At 38.9% G+C, this 14,191-nt stretch overlaps 1 protein-coding gene across 1 annotated transcript; it reads left to right on the plus strand.

Moving 5' to 3' along the window:
* Nucleotides 1-3,567: 3,567 nt before the first annotated feature.
* LOC139382807 (lnc RNA pou2af1) lies at nucleotides 3,568-6,726 on the plus strand. Its single transcript, XM_071127023.1, has 4 exons — nucleotides 3,568-3,779; nucleotides 4,469-4,520; nucleotides 5,118-5,347; nucleotides 5,531-6,726. The coding sequence occupies exons 1-4, from the start codon at nucleotides 3,777-3,779 to the stop codon at nucleotides 5,852-5,854; spliced, it is 609 nt and encodes a 202-aa protein (XP_070983124.1). The 5' UTR covers nucleotides 3,568-3,776; the 3' UTR covers nucleotides 5,855-6,726.
* The last annotated feature ends 7,465 nt before the right edge of the window (nucleotides 6,727-14,191 follow it).

The raw sequence follows: 14,191 nt of genomic DNA on the forward strand, positions 1-14,191 counted from the left end.
TATTTTTTTGCTAAAATTACGATTTTGTCTCTACATTCAATTAAGACGGAGAGCCCACTTACGTATATCCTACTCTAGAGGGCGCAGTTGTTTCATGTTAGCTCTTCCTCTCACCGTACCAGCGGAATGTGTGGGGAGGAAATTGCAACCCCAGAAATAAAACATTAAAACATTGTAAGGTTAGATATTATATCAGAACACTAGCATAATATTCTTGGCAGTTACGATAATGGGCCTAGGTCCTACTTTATGGAAGGTGAAAAGTTGGTCAAGACACCAACTCAACTACCCAGTGGAGATGATGGGCTTTATAAACCTACATGATAGGATCATTGCATAGGCCCCTACCAGTATAAATCAGGAAAGGCAATAGATTGTATTGGGCATATAGTGTGTGTATTTTCTCAATTATATGAATGATGATAATGATATATGATACCCCAAAACGGAAAGCTAAGCTATTTTAATTCAAACTAGGTATATGTTTGTGTTTATTGTTTGCTATGTTTGTAAATTGCTATTCAAATGTAGGCTAACAATGGCAATGGAAGAACACTTCTAGGAAACGGTTTTCTCTAAGGCAATGTGCTCATGTTTTCTTAAAATATTTGAGTGAAAATTGCCTTCTGATAACATGTTGTTTGTTCATATCATATGTATTAAGTTGTAAACTCTTATACATAAAAACAGGCAGGACAGTAACCCTATTCCAATAAGTCTATCAATTGAAAATACTTTGCCGACATCTAAGTAGGCCCAGGATACACAAGTAGAGCAATCAAGGAGTCTCCTCATTAAATTCAAATTGTATCAGACATATGTAAATAGAGTTTTTGCATTGAAACTAATTTGTAAAAAGCTTTCTGGATTCGAATGATGCTAGGCTACTTTATAGATCGTCTATAGACTCTTTATATTTTATAGGCTATAAAATAGCCTAGCCCTGGGATGTCAAATCAGGTTTCACATGTGAATGACTGAAACATTCAGTCTTTATGGTTTTATAAATAATGAATATAATTAATGTAACTAAACTAAATAATGCTAAAACCACTGTAATATAATTGGTAACACATGGGTGATGTGAGCTCCGGGGATGGGGAGCATGCACTTGCTGAAGGAGCAATGGAGTCAGTGATGGCAGAAATGGCTGCTACTATATGCCACGCCCACAGCCGAGACATTTAATATTTTGTTGTTTAAAATAAGACTAAAAATGTATGGTCATAACGTGTTGATGTGCTTATGCATCCTGAAATACATATGATCTGCGATGTGTAATGGTTGGTGATGTTTAGATAGAGCATCTTACCGTTACTTTCCTGTAGGGCCTCATTATGAAGGAGGACTGATGGCCAGATTGGCAAAAGATGGATAAAATGTTTAAAATATCAACTTCTTTTCGTTTTGGGTATAAAATAGTGCTGTATTCTATTAAATGGAATGTTATTTTAAGTGCATATGTATTGATTTATACTGAAAAATATGTATTTTTGAGTAGCCTTTGAATATTCAAATTGAAAGTAACGCGCAATCAAATCATTGTCAAATCATTGAGTTCTAGGGGTTTTAAAAAGTAGGCATGGAGAGAAAATTTCACAAACTAATACATCCCTAGCTATATTAGGATATTATTGTATGCTCTGAGACAGTTTTAAGACTTGTGTGTTGAGAATTTGTGTGATTTTTATGAATATTTCATTATAGCCCATATAACTGAGCCAGAAAAGGACATTGTGGAATCTCATAACTGCTTTTCTTCCAGGACACTTTCTTACATTTTACAACATGTCTGGTAAGTTCATCATTCCTTTTTCTTCTGATCATGGTTCTCTTTTACGTTCTTCCTGAAAGAAAGAAAGAAAAATATAAATGTTAGAACAAAACGATTGGAAATAATTGACATTGCACAACATGCTGTTTTAGTTTCTCAGGGAAATGCGAGGTTCTGATGAAAACCTTAGAGATAAAGAATGCAATTCGTGTTTTAACTAAAGAGTAATGGAAACTATCCTTCAACAATGAGCTCATGTGGATTAATGCCATGCCTATTACCTGCATGATGTATGCTATTTTCGATTACAATATTTTTCAATTGAATCGAACAACGTTTTAAAATAGGGTTTTGCTTATTTCTTAAACATCACTACTTTGGGCCACTTTGCCCAGGTTAGGGCGTGAGGATAACTTAACTCAAACGCGATTTTATTTGCATTATTTTTGTCAATTAAACTGTAATTGTAGTCATTGTAATTACACTGCAATATGTAAACTTACAAATGGTCATTTTAAGCAGTAATCAGTGGGATGTGTATTTTGGGCAGCTTTACTATTTGCCACATTTAAGACAAATCATGATCTGACATTTCAGTATATGAATATTTAAAAGGATGGGTTTGACAGCCAAGCACACCTCTTTAGATTCTGCCGAGGCAGCTGCTATTATATAATCACCTTTACCGCCAACTTTGCAGTCTCTGACTGCCTTAATGAGTTCTACCATTGTGTGGCGTCGTTTCTGTAATGACTTTAGTCATTGGAGTAGAACGTTATACCCCCTTATATTTAGAAGTAAAGCCATGACATACAATTGAAGGCGTACATATATGAGTACCGTTCATTTTAGCATAAAAATCCCAAAGTTATGCTACTGCACTAACACGTGTTAAGAGTGGGTATTGGCAACGGCTCTAACCTATCGGCCTAGTACAGCCTAAATTAGTCTGCAATTTAATTTAAAATGCAGTCCTGCTTCGATGGATGCGTTTTACATAAAACGGAATTGTTTCACTGCGTAATTGTCAGGCTTGGAGCTTCAATAGGCAAACGGGAATAATTATATAATCAAAAAACGTGTATTTATTATAGGCTAAAGCTCATATTGTTATCCAATAGCCGAGCAACAATATGTAGGCTAAGTACGGTGCGTAAAAGTAACTTACTTTTATAATCGGACGTATTTCTCAAGCGAAATCTTCAACTTTCACCTCATTTTTGCCGGATTTGTGGAGTCCTTTGGTTTCTCTTACGAGGCCGCTGTTTGCCAGCTTTACCTGTAGCCTAACTTTACTTGCCTACTTTCACGGAATATGCTACTATCAGCCCCTTTCATGGAACGCAACGCTTAATCTGTGTTTTAGGCCTATGTATAGAATTAAAATAAATATATTATCTAAATAAAATCGAGAAGTTACGCTCACATAATCATTTTAGCACAGGTTTTTCCGTTGTGCTTGAAGTGAGTGTGAAGGCAAGACCACTGTATTGACAGTGAAATTCGAAACCCGGTCTCTGCGGTGCGAGGTTCTCGCAGAGGTAGACTACAGGGAAGAGACTATAGACCTAGGTAGGACAATAATATGACATTTCTGGCTTTCGCACGGGCGAGTTTGATACAATAACGTGGGAAACATTTGAGGGATGCATAAGGACAGTCGTTTGTTCATATTATTCACAAATAAGTCTAGGTGATATACAAACCATATTTTGTATCCGTGTGTTTTTAATAATTTTAATATTTGTAATGATTTTCCAATGTTTTTTAATGATTAAGTAGGCCGAATTCATTGTTGCGTGAAAGTATATAGCAGGCAGTGAAAGTGCTCGAGAGAGGCAGGGTTGGGAGCATTCCGTTTTTTTGTTAGTAAACACCGATACAATGTTTTTCTCTTCTGACAGATAAGCCAAAGGTGTACCAGGGCGTGCGGGTGAAGACAACTGTTAAAGAGTTGCTGCAACAGCAGAGAGCTCTCCAGACAGCAATTAAAACAGTTAGAATGGTAATTATCACCTCACTCTCTCTCGTCTCGCTCTGACTGGCACGCAAGGACTTACATACGCACGCATCGGGGGGCACACACACAAGGACACACACACACACACACACACACACACACACACAGTCTCAGCATAGTTGGAGGTGTTGCTCTCTCCATGAAATCCCCATTGCAGTAACTTCCTCCTTACCAACCTTACCCCAAACACAAAGTTCCATGCCTCATTAATGATTCACCACCAGGTCTACTCTCCAGTAGCCTATCAGTTGATAATCGTTTAGCAGTAACAGTGGGACTTGTTTTCCTGTAGGAACTGTACCAGCTGTTTTATGTGATATTTTACAGTAAATTCAGATGCATAAATCAGAAAAGATGTCCTTATGATGTCTTTATGGCAACTGGCAACAATTGGCTCAAACACACACACACTCAATCAACCCTCCGAAATGAAGAGGAAGAATAAACTAATCGGCAAATGCCATTATTATGCTATACAGTGCTATACAGTGCTATACAGTGCTATACAGTGCTACACAGTGCTACACAGTGCTATACAGTGTTATACAGTGCTATACAGTACTGGGATGAAAAATTATGAAAAATAACCAGCCCAAAAATCGAACTGTTGTAAATCAATGGGGACTTGTGTTTTCTCTCTGTATCCTTCCTTTTCTCTTTTCCTAAATGAATAGAAATCCCAGAGCTTGGCGAGTCAGGATGTTTGCGTCTCCTCCTCCTTGCCAGGTACGTTCCAATATGTCCATATATTAGTCAGTATTTATACACAGCATTCCATTGTCTTGATCGCACAATGATTGTATGGTAAAGCATCACCATGGAAAGTCCAGAATCAATGTTCTATAGTAAAAAAGTAATGCTCTTGACTGTATCCAAACCTGCTAACGAAAATACATGTAGCCTACAGTAAAGTACAGTAAAATCCTTTTGAATTGTCCAGTGGGGGCGTTGCAGTAAACCATAATCAAATAAACAAGCTACGATCAAAAAGGCAGAAGGCAATGCATTATGCATCATACATGCAAATAGATAAATAGCTGTCAAATCCACCACATAAGCCTATTATAAAATAAAATCTGAATTGCACATCAGATTCGGTCAGGTAAATATCTAGATTGACACTTACATTGAGAATCAACGACCACAGCAGAATAGTTCGAAACATATACTGGGACCTTTTTATAAACTTGCATTCAAATGTGTTTTTTAGCTGTTGGCTGGTGGTGCCGTGACATCACTTCTGGAGTCTTCACTTTTTTCAATGGCCACTGCATGTGTTTATGTATGCAACCTCTGACTGATCCTTCTCGTTTATTCCTATAGGCCATTATTTTGATTATTTCCCTCAAGAGATGAATTCCAACGGCAGCTTTCAGCCGCGGGCCTTTCCAGACAGCAACGTTCAGATGGAAAGCTTCGATAATCAACAATTGATAAGCATGATGATGCCCAACGAGACCTACAGCAGTGGTATTATGCATCCCGCTACTTCAACAAAACTTTGGCCCCAGGAAAATCACTCCCTGAATATGGACTATTGCGTCAATGGCATGGTATGCTTTATTCAAATTCGCTTGCGCAATCACCTGTCTTTGCAATTACCAGCCGTCAGCTGAAATATTTGACAAAGCTCAGGCTGTTTGTTCGTCTGTCCAGGGAGTTGGCTCGGAATAAAACATGGTTTGGTTATACTGTACAACAATATTAATGCACATCTCCTCTGGATTGTTTTTCAGGCTCCCAGCTCACCATCAGGTTCTCTAAATATGTCAAGTCCGGTCGATTACAATAGTTATTCGCCACAGGAGTCTTACTCTTCGTCGTGTTACAACTCTCCGAACAGGATGGACTCGAGTTATGGATTTGTTCCAGAGCACTACCACTACCAGCACTGTAACCTCCAGCACTGCTACTGCCTGTCCCATTGGTCGGGTACACAGGAGAGCATCTCCACTCCAGAATACGCTATTTATGGCACAACAGACTGTGTACACGCCTCGCCTGTGGATGCCAGCTATTTCAGGCGGGAATTGTCAAGTTCAGAGATGTGTTACCTTTAAAGATACTCTCGGTCTTTGTTTTCTGTGTAAATACAGTAGAATGTACAGTGAAAACAATGTCTGTAACTCGATGTCAAACGGTTGCACGTGTGGCACTTGTTTTAAGATGTAGGCCTGCTTTGCATTTCGGAGTGTTTGCTGTCAAAGTTTCCTCGGAGTTTCTGTTTTTGTTATGATTGGAAGAATGCTTTTAGAATTCATGAGTTTGGCTAAATGTTGCAAATGTATGGGCTTACAGCTATCTAGTTAGTTACTGACTGAAAACACATCTTTTTTTACAAGAAAGTATATATTTTTTTATGAATGCATTCATTTAGTAAAATAATTGAAAGGCCTACCCAAAGGAAATTAGCAGCATCATCCCCATCAACTCAATGTTTAGTTTCCCTGTTCAGATGTACACAGAAACTTAGTTAGAAACATTAACTTAAATTTAGTTTTTCAAGTCATTGAATCATATTTACGGCTAAAACCAGCCCCTTGTTGGACCCAAATAAAAACCACTACACCTGCCACCACATTAACTAGATTGAAAGATAAATGACAATAGACAAGCGATAATGATAGATAATTAACATCTATAGTGCTTGTCGTTACAAAAAATAATCGGAAAGACCCTATAACAACTGAAGACAAACACAACAATAAGGTTAATATTGACTGTTCTTGATGTGGAAAATGGTCTCCCATGGAGGCACACGCAAGTCCACGTCACATCAGGTCACATCCAACTCAAGAGACGCCTGTCTCCACTCTAGCCTCCGAGCGCACCCTCCTCTGCATCAGGATCTCTATCTTCTCCGAGGCCGAGATAAAGCAGGGTTGAGCAGGGCTAGAAGTAGGCCTGCCTGTCCAAAACATTACATATGACCAAAAAGATGAATAAATAAAGGAAATAACTACTTGAATGAGGACTTAATGTTTTTATTACACACAACAGATCAAAGGGGGCATAATAAATGCGCACGAGTTTTGCGTAATATAAAGCATCATCCAGTGGCTGCCAATTGCATGCGCAAATCAGAAATATGACCTTAGGGTCAGAATTTATTCATGTACATTTCCCCCCAGAAGTTTACTATCACTCTCCTGTCTTACATTCTAAATGTTCTGTTAGATCAGCAGCAGCAGCCATTGTTACTATAGCGTAGGCCCGCATCCAAAATCAAAACCTTGTCTTGTATGCAGTCTGCAGGCATAATGCAGCACAACCAGTACCTGCTGTGGTCCTTGACCTCTTATGACGTCCAACTCATGAACCAACCAGTGTTCTGGGATAGTGATCTTGTGAAGGGTTCGGTAAGATGTTTCTTTTTGGATTTCTAAATCCTCAGTAGAGCACCTTTTTCTCTTTTTATACAAGCTGAGCTGAAGCGTGTCTGGGTGTGCTCTCATTCATTAGAATGGAGTTAATAATGAGGGTAACGCTAGTGTTTGTCGTGTCATCAGGAGATCCTCAGAAGAACCTATGAGATACTAGACTGAAGGTGGAGAAGGGGAGGAGGACAGATGCAAACACTGAAAACAAGGAGAGTAAAATATTTGAAAGAGGGGTCTTCAAGTATGGTCCTTTCTCCTGACCTTGAGTTGATGGTGAACTTCACATAAAATTAAAGACATCTATAGGGCCTATGAGCCCCAGTTACAGTAAATGCTGGGCCCTAATGTCATCACTGCTGTCCTCTGCAGACCTGGGTTCAAATAGCATTTGTTTATTCTTTTAAGCTACGTTAGCTGTGCTTGATTGAGCTTGCCTGGCACAACTGAAACAATGGAATTGTCCCAAAAGTATAAACTCACCCATCTCACACTCCAGGCAGGCTCAATCAAATACTCAAAGTACAGTATATGAAAGGAAATACATATGAACCCTGGTAAAACTCTTACTGGCAGCTCATAGGTTCCTGGGTTTCTATACCAGACAATTGGAAAAGTTTGCTGTGGTGCTCAATGGCCTAAATTAGCTGTCTTATAACTTAACTGACAAATGTGACAAGGTGGTTTGGTACTGTCTTGAGTTCTGGTATTGGTGGGAGTGGAGGGGAGGCAGGATTTTAGGTACAAGCAGAGAAGGTTAATTGTATGAAAAGGTAGTTCCCCAAGAACACTGTGTAGCTTTTCATAAACAAAGCAGGCATCGTCCCTAATATAGAACAGCAACCTCATCGCCCATCACGCTCAGCTCATCTAACTGTCTCAAGCCCAAAAACCCTTTATAAGGTCCATGAATGCTTCACAAATAATTCATAAGCAACTGAAAGTGGCCCCACTAACATAAAATGGATAGTTCAGCAAAATGACACATTTACATATTGAAATCTCTACCTTAATCATACTTAGAAATTCATCTGTCTGGTCTCAGTCTTTTCTATTTAGATAGGTCTCTATGGGCTGGAGGAACTCCATGCATTAGAACGATATTGGGGATACTGGTCCCTTTGGGATAAGGAACCACCCTCCATTTAATATGATCCGTTTTTTAATTGACATTTTATTTTTGATGATATTTCCTCCTTGCCTCCTTCTTACAGCTCCCTTTTTACACATCTTTCATTTTGAGGATAATATTTTCTTCTTCTTTTGTCTGGACAGTCTCGATTTGCAACATAAAGACACAATGAAAAGAATAATGAAACAATTACCAAGTACCAGAACATTTGTTCCGTACAATTTCCCAATTAAAATGTAATTGTTGTTGTTTTTTAAAATGGGATTTTATCCTGCACCAGTTCACTGAGAGTCAACACTCACTTAGGAATGTGTCAAAGTTTTTTTTATTTATTCTTGGGTGTGTTCAGTGTTCCAAAGTCCCGCTACTCTCATGCCAAGTGCCTGATTAACAGTCCTCTGTGGAAGTCCCCTGTTACACCTTGTTAATCCTGATCTGCCCAGATCAACCTGCACTTTCACATGCCAAAAATCATGAGCCACCAGTACTAAAGACCATATGACAGAACACTGCTATTGAGCCTTTATTTTTTAGATAATTTATCTATTAACCGTGCCAAACATACAGTATTGTTAGGATATTATTTAAAACATTTGGCATTTATGGGAAGCTAAGATATAATTTACTCTCTGGGAGTGCTGTTTGATTTTATAGAGTCTGTGTCATCATAGCCAGTGCTCATTTCCAAAGAACACTTCTTCATTCAAAATGTATGTTACAAATCATCCTAAACTAAATGATGTGAGCTACACATACACATCGGGAAGATTTGAGCATGATATTTGAAACATGCTAACTTGAGGAATATTGACTTGAATGTTTTTGGACAGTCACCAAATGCATTCAGGGAAACAAAACCAAAGCATGGATTGCTGTCTCCCCTTTTCCGAAGACCGCTTCCAGGGTAAGGAAACCATAATGCAATTTAGTAATTTGGATGAACTGTCCTTTTAAAATGCGTTAGCTGTCAGCTACATAGTAAAACTAATAAAAAACATATTATGGTACACAAAATATATTAAGGTTCTCTTTTTGATAGGTTCATGATTGGAACATACACCACTGCTCAAACGTTTGGGGTCACTTAGACATTTCCTTGTTTTTGATTTAAAAAAATTGTTGTCCCTTAAAATAACATCAAATTGATCAGAAATACAGTGTAGACATTGTTAATATTGTAAATTACTATTGTAGCTGGAAACGGCTGATTTTTAATGGAATATCTACAGTGGCGTACAGAGGCCCATTATCAGCAACCATCACTCCTGTGTTCCAATGGCACGTTGTGTTAGCTAATCCAAGTTTATCATTTTAAAAGGCTAATTGATCATTAGAAAACCCTTTTGCAATTATGTTAGCACAGCTGAAAACTGCTGTTCTGATTAAAGAAGCAAAAAAACTGGCCTTCTTTAGACTAGTTGAGTATCTGGCGCATCGGCATTTGTGGGTTCGACTGCAGGCTAAAAATGTCTAGAATCAAAGCACTTTCTTCTGAAACTCGTCAGCCTATTCTTGTTTTGAGAAATTAAGGCTATACCATGCAAGAAATGTCCAAGAAACTGAAGATATCATGTGTACTACTCCCTTCACAGAACAGCGCAAACTGGCTCTAACTAGAATAGAAAGAGGAGTGGGAGGACCCGGTGCACAACTGAGCAAGAGGACAAGTACATTAGAGTGTCTAGTTTGAGAAACAGATGCCTCACAAGTTTTCAACTGGCAGCTTCATTAAATAGTACCCACAAAACACGTCTCAACGTCAACAGTGAAGAGGCGACTCCGGGATGCTGGCCTTCTAGGCAGAGTTCCTCTGTCCAGTGTCTGTGTTCTTTTGACCATCTTGGTTTTTTCTTTTTATTGGCCAGTCTGAGATATGGCTTTTTCTTTGAAACTCTGCCTAGATGGCCAGCATCCCGGAGTCGCCTCTTCACTGTTAACGTTGAGACCGGTGTTTTGTTATTTTATGGACAAATAATGTGCTTTCTTTCAAAAACAAGGACATTTCTAAGTGACCACAAACTTTAAAACGGTAGTGTATATACTGTTGAGATTGAGAGTGATTGTTTTAGGACTGGCCTGTAACAGTTTACCCTGGAGCTGATCATATGACAGTAATTGCCCTTGCAGTACCTGTCATTTCAAACAGTTGCAATAATTGATTGATGAATGTGGGAAAATAAGGTGCAAAGTAAGTGGGATGTGTTTATGATGAACGAGTCATTTTCCTCCTGAGTCACCATTCAAGGTTTGAAAAGAAAGTGAACAACATCTCATAGTTTTCTGCTCCCACAAGTCATCTTTATTAGGGAATCTCATTCCAACATGAGTGCACCGGATATGAATTCCTGAAGTACCACTTTGATATCAGACAATTATAGAACTTGATATAAAATAGCACGTGGCATATAAGAAACAAACTTACTCCAGTACAGTATGTGTATGTATGTGTACATTTGAAAGTCACAGGCACTGATTCACTGTTCATACTCATTCACAGCGTATTCTTATTTGCCTTTGGGTTGGAGTGTTTGCTGACTTGACACAATGTCACTTGAAAGGATTGTGTTGATGTTTCCTATCAAGTCCTTACTTGTGTATAAGGAAGGCGGACCCGATAAAAGTATTTCAAAAGGATTGATATCTGCACAAACTGTTAAACATGTTCCTTCTGTTCGAACCATAAGGCCTTTCAATACTGATCAAATAGAGGAGCACATTCATCTGTTGCTGTGATAACACCTTCACACCCATGCCCGGGGTATGTGGCAGGTAGCTTAACGGTTAAGAGCACTTGGCCATTAACCCACAGGGTTGCTGGTTTGACTCCCCGAGCCGTCTAGGTGGGCCCTTAACCCTAATTGATCCTGTTAGTCACTCTGGACCAGAGTGTTTGCTAAATAATGGATGAGGAGAGATCTGTTCCTGAGAAACATTATGTCTCCAGATTTTATTTGAATACATACAAATGTTTTTCTCCTAATTTCATGTAACACATTTATAGTCTTGTTTTTTTTTATTTCAGGTGTTTGCCAAAGCAATATTATTATGACTTTTATGTTAGCCGTTCTGCTTTTGAAAACAGAAAAAATTAGTTATATGCCTCTACAAATGTAGGCTCACTATCCGTGCATCATAAAAGATGTAAGTGGTGTGTTGATTCTCAGCTCTTGGTTCTTTTTCCACATTTATCTGCAGGCCCAGTTGGTTAGCAAACTTTCTCAACCGAGTTGTGATCATCTGCATGTGGGCTTGTTAGGAAAAGAGCATGCAGAGCAATGTTCTCTGCAAAGTCAAGATCCTCAAGCTCTGGGAATGGAGTCCTATCCAATCCTAATGGACCAGTCAATAGCAACCATTAAGAGAATGGGTGAGAGAACGCATACTTGGGGTACACCACAGATGACGGTCTGTTCTAGGGTTGTTAACGAGAATGGCAAATTCAAATTCCCTGTAGAAGTAGCTAACGAGTAACAAGTTTGTGGGGGATGCCATGAGAGGTCTTTCCAAATGTTGTTTCTGAGCACACTGTCGAAGGCATTTCTGAAGTAGATCAAGATGAGGTATAAAGGGACTTTCTATTCCAGGCATAATGTGGTCCATGCAGCCACTCCCTTTTTTGTGAAAACAACTAACCAGATAGGACTAGTCCATAGGGATTGTGCCCCAAGATAAACTCCCCTATGTTTTCAAACCGGTCTGTCAGTGCCTTTCGATGCAATTTCAGGGGTTGTTCTTGAACATCTCAGCATGGTTAGTGTCAATTCCTTGCCTTTTGACCAGTCCTTAGGTATTGACAAGTCGTCATTGTAAATAAGAATGTATTCTTAATTAATTTACCTGTGTAAATAAAGGTAAATGATTGTCCCTAGATGAATTCCTCAATGTTTCGAACAGGTCTGTACCGAACAGTGTTTGTTCCTTTTGAGACATGTGTGGGTCAGCAAGGCCATACATGTTTGTTCCAAAAATAATTGGCCAGACTAGCACACCTGTGCTCTACCTTTCAGAAAGTGTGCCCTCTAGCACCAGGAAGCCAGAGCAGGGAGAGAAGAGAGGTGCTGCACCATACACGCCACCGTGACACCTGCAATTCTAATTCTGTTTTGAGAGCTCCCCTCCACTTTGGGGCTGCAAACTCCAAACTCCAAACTCCATATATGTGCTGGTGCCACCCCTTTTACTATTAGTATTGCATTGTGTCAACAATCTAGATTTTCCAACACTCTGCTGTTTTAGTTCCAAACCTACTACCCAGTTCTCTTTAGTCCTTACAGACCTTTTAAGCCTCAGGCCAATAACTTGCTTGGTCTTGGTGTCATAGTGATGCAAATCTTCACTACTTTGTGCAATTATTTTTTATGTGGCTTGTCCCTTCTCCTTTAAACAAGCTGATTTTATTTTTGGCCTGTTCCAAGTGTCATTTATATTTTACTCCTAGGTTTTTGGGTATGTGGTGTTAAAAAATTTTTATCCTGTTTTTCAAGCTTGGATTTTTCTAATTTGAAGTCTGATCTTTGCAGTGATGAGGTGTTTGTTGCTGTATGTGTTCCCCTGTAAGCTCATGTGTCCAGTAGAGGTCTTTTCCATTTGCCATTATGCCTAATCATCCACAGTACATATTTTCCCAACAAGTCCCAGTATAATTGTGTCATGACATATTGCTCTTTGAAGACTAGGGATGTTTGAGGGCAACTTTTACATTCCCAGTGTTGCAAGAGGGCAAGTCTGAGCATGAGATGTGCTCATAGCTATTGCATTACCAATATAATGTGTTGATGTAAGATTTTTTTCACAGATCATTTCTCCCAGTAGATGAATATGCGGGTTGGTCTGAACCTGTCTGAATGTATCTCTTTTTTATTTTATCATTGTAAAGACATTATCCCTCGAAGGTTGATCGCCTGTCCATTTGTACCTCAATGATATACAGTCAGGTCCATAATTATTGGCACCCTTGATAAAGGTGAGTAAAAAAATACTATAAAATAAACATAAAATATTAAATGAGATTGGAGAACATATTGGGAGGGGTCTTAGACCATTCCTCCATACAGACTCTTTCCAGAGCCTTGATATCCTTCATCTGTGCTTATGGACTGCCCTCTTCAGTTCAAACCACAGGTTTTCAATGGGGTTCAAGTCCGGAGACTGAGATGGCCATTGCAAAATGTTGATTTAGTGGTCAGTTAACCATTTCTTTGTAGATTTTGATTATTGCTTGGGGTTATTGTCTTGCTGGAATGTCCACTTGCAGTCAGGTGTCAGCTTCCTGGCAGAAGCAACCAGGTTTTTGGTAAAAATGTCCTGGTACTTGGTAAAGTTCATGATACAGTTGACCTTAAAGGGGTAATCTGCAGTCGCATCGTCCATTTTTGGACTTCCTTATTAATGAAATGTTCATATTGATTCTTGAAGAACCTAATTCATTTAACTAGGCAAATCAGTTAAGAAAAACATTTTAATTAGAATGACAGCCTGCGAACAGTAGGTTATTTGATTTGTTCAGGGGCAGAACAACATATTTTTTTTACCTTGTCAGCTAAGGGATTTGATCTAGCAACCTTTTGGTTATTGGCCCAATGCTCTAACCACTAGGCTACCTGCGGCCTCATCAATATGAAATAGGAAGAGATAGGAGATAAACTCTTTCAAGTTGCTTTCTCAACCATCCCCTTTCACTTTGTTCATTACTAGAGTTTTAAAATGTGTTAATGCATCAGCTTTTTTCAGGCCCAAATGAGTTAAAGAAGATGGCCTGACAACTTTTATTAATGCACAACACACCCTCCAAAATGTATGCTTTTACACCTGCAGAAAATCCTCATTTATTACTCCACAACTATACAGTCATTTATTTCAAGCATATGAAATCCAATGCATAGAATTAC

This window comes from Oncorhynchus clarkii, chromosome 24, assembly GCF_045791955.1.
Source record: "Oncorhynchus clarkii lewisi isolate Uvic-CL-2024 chromosome 24, UVic_Ocla_1.0, whole genome shotgun sequence".
Taxonomy (NCBI): Eukaryota; Metazoa; Chordata; class Actinopteri; order Salmoniformes; family Salmonidae; genus Oncorhynchus; species Oncorhynchus clarkii.

What these genes read in the sequence shown, in the direction of transcription:
- LOC139382807 (XM_071127023.1), top strand. An exon ending in CGTCTCCTCCTCCTTGCCAG is followed by an intron (nt 4,521 to 5,117) that starts GTACGTTCCAAT and finishes TTATTCCTATAG; the next exon opens with GCCATTATTTTGATTATTTC. An exon ending in ACTATTGCGTCAATGGCATG is followed by an intron (nt 5,348 to 5,530) that starts GTATGCTTTATT and finishes ATTGTTTTTCAG; the next exon opens with GCTCCCAGCTCACCATCAGG.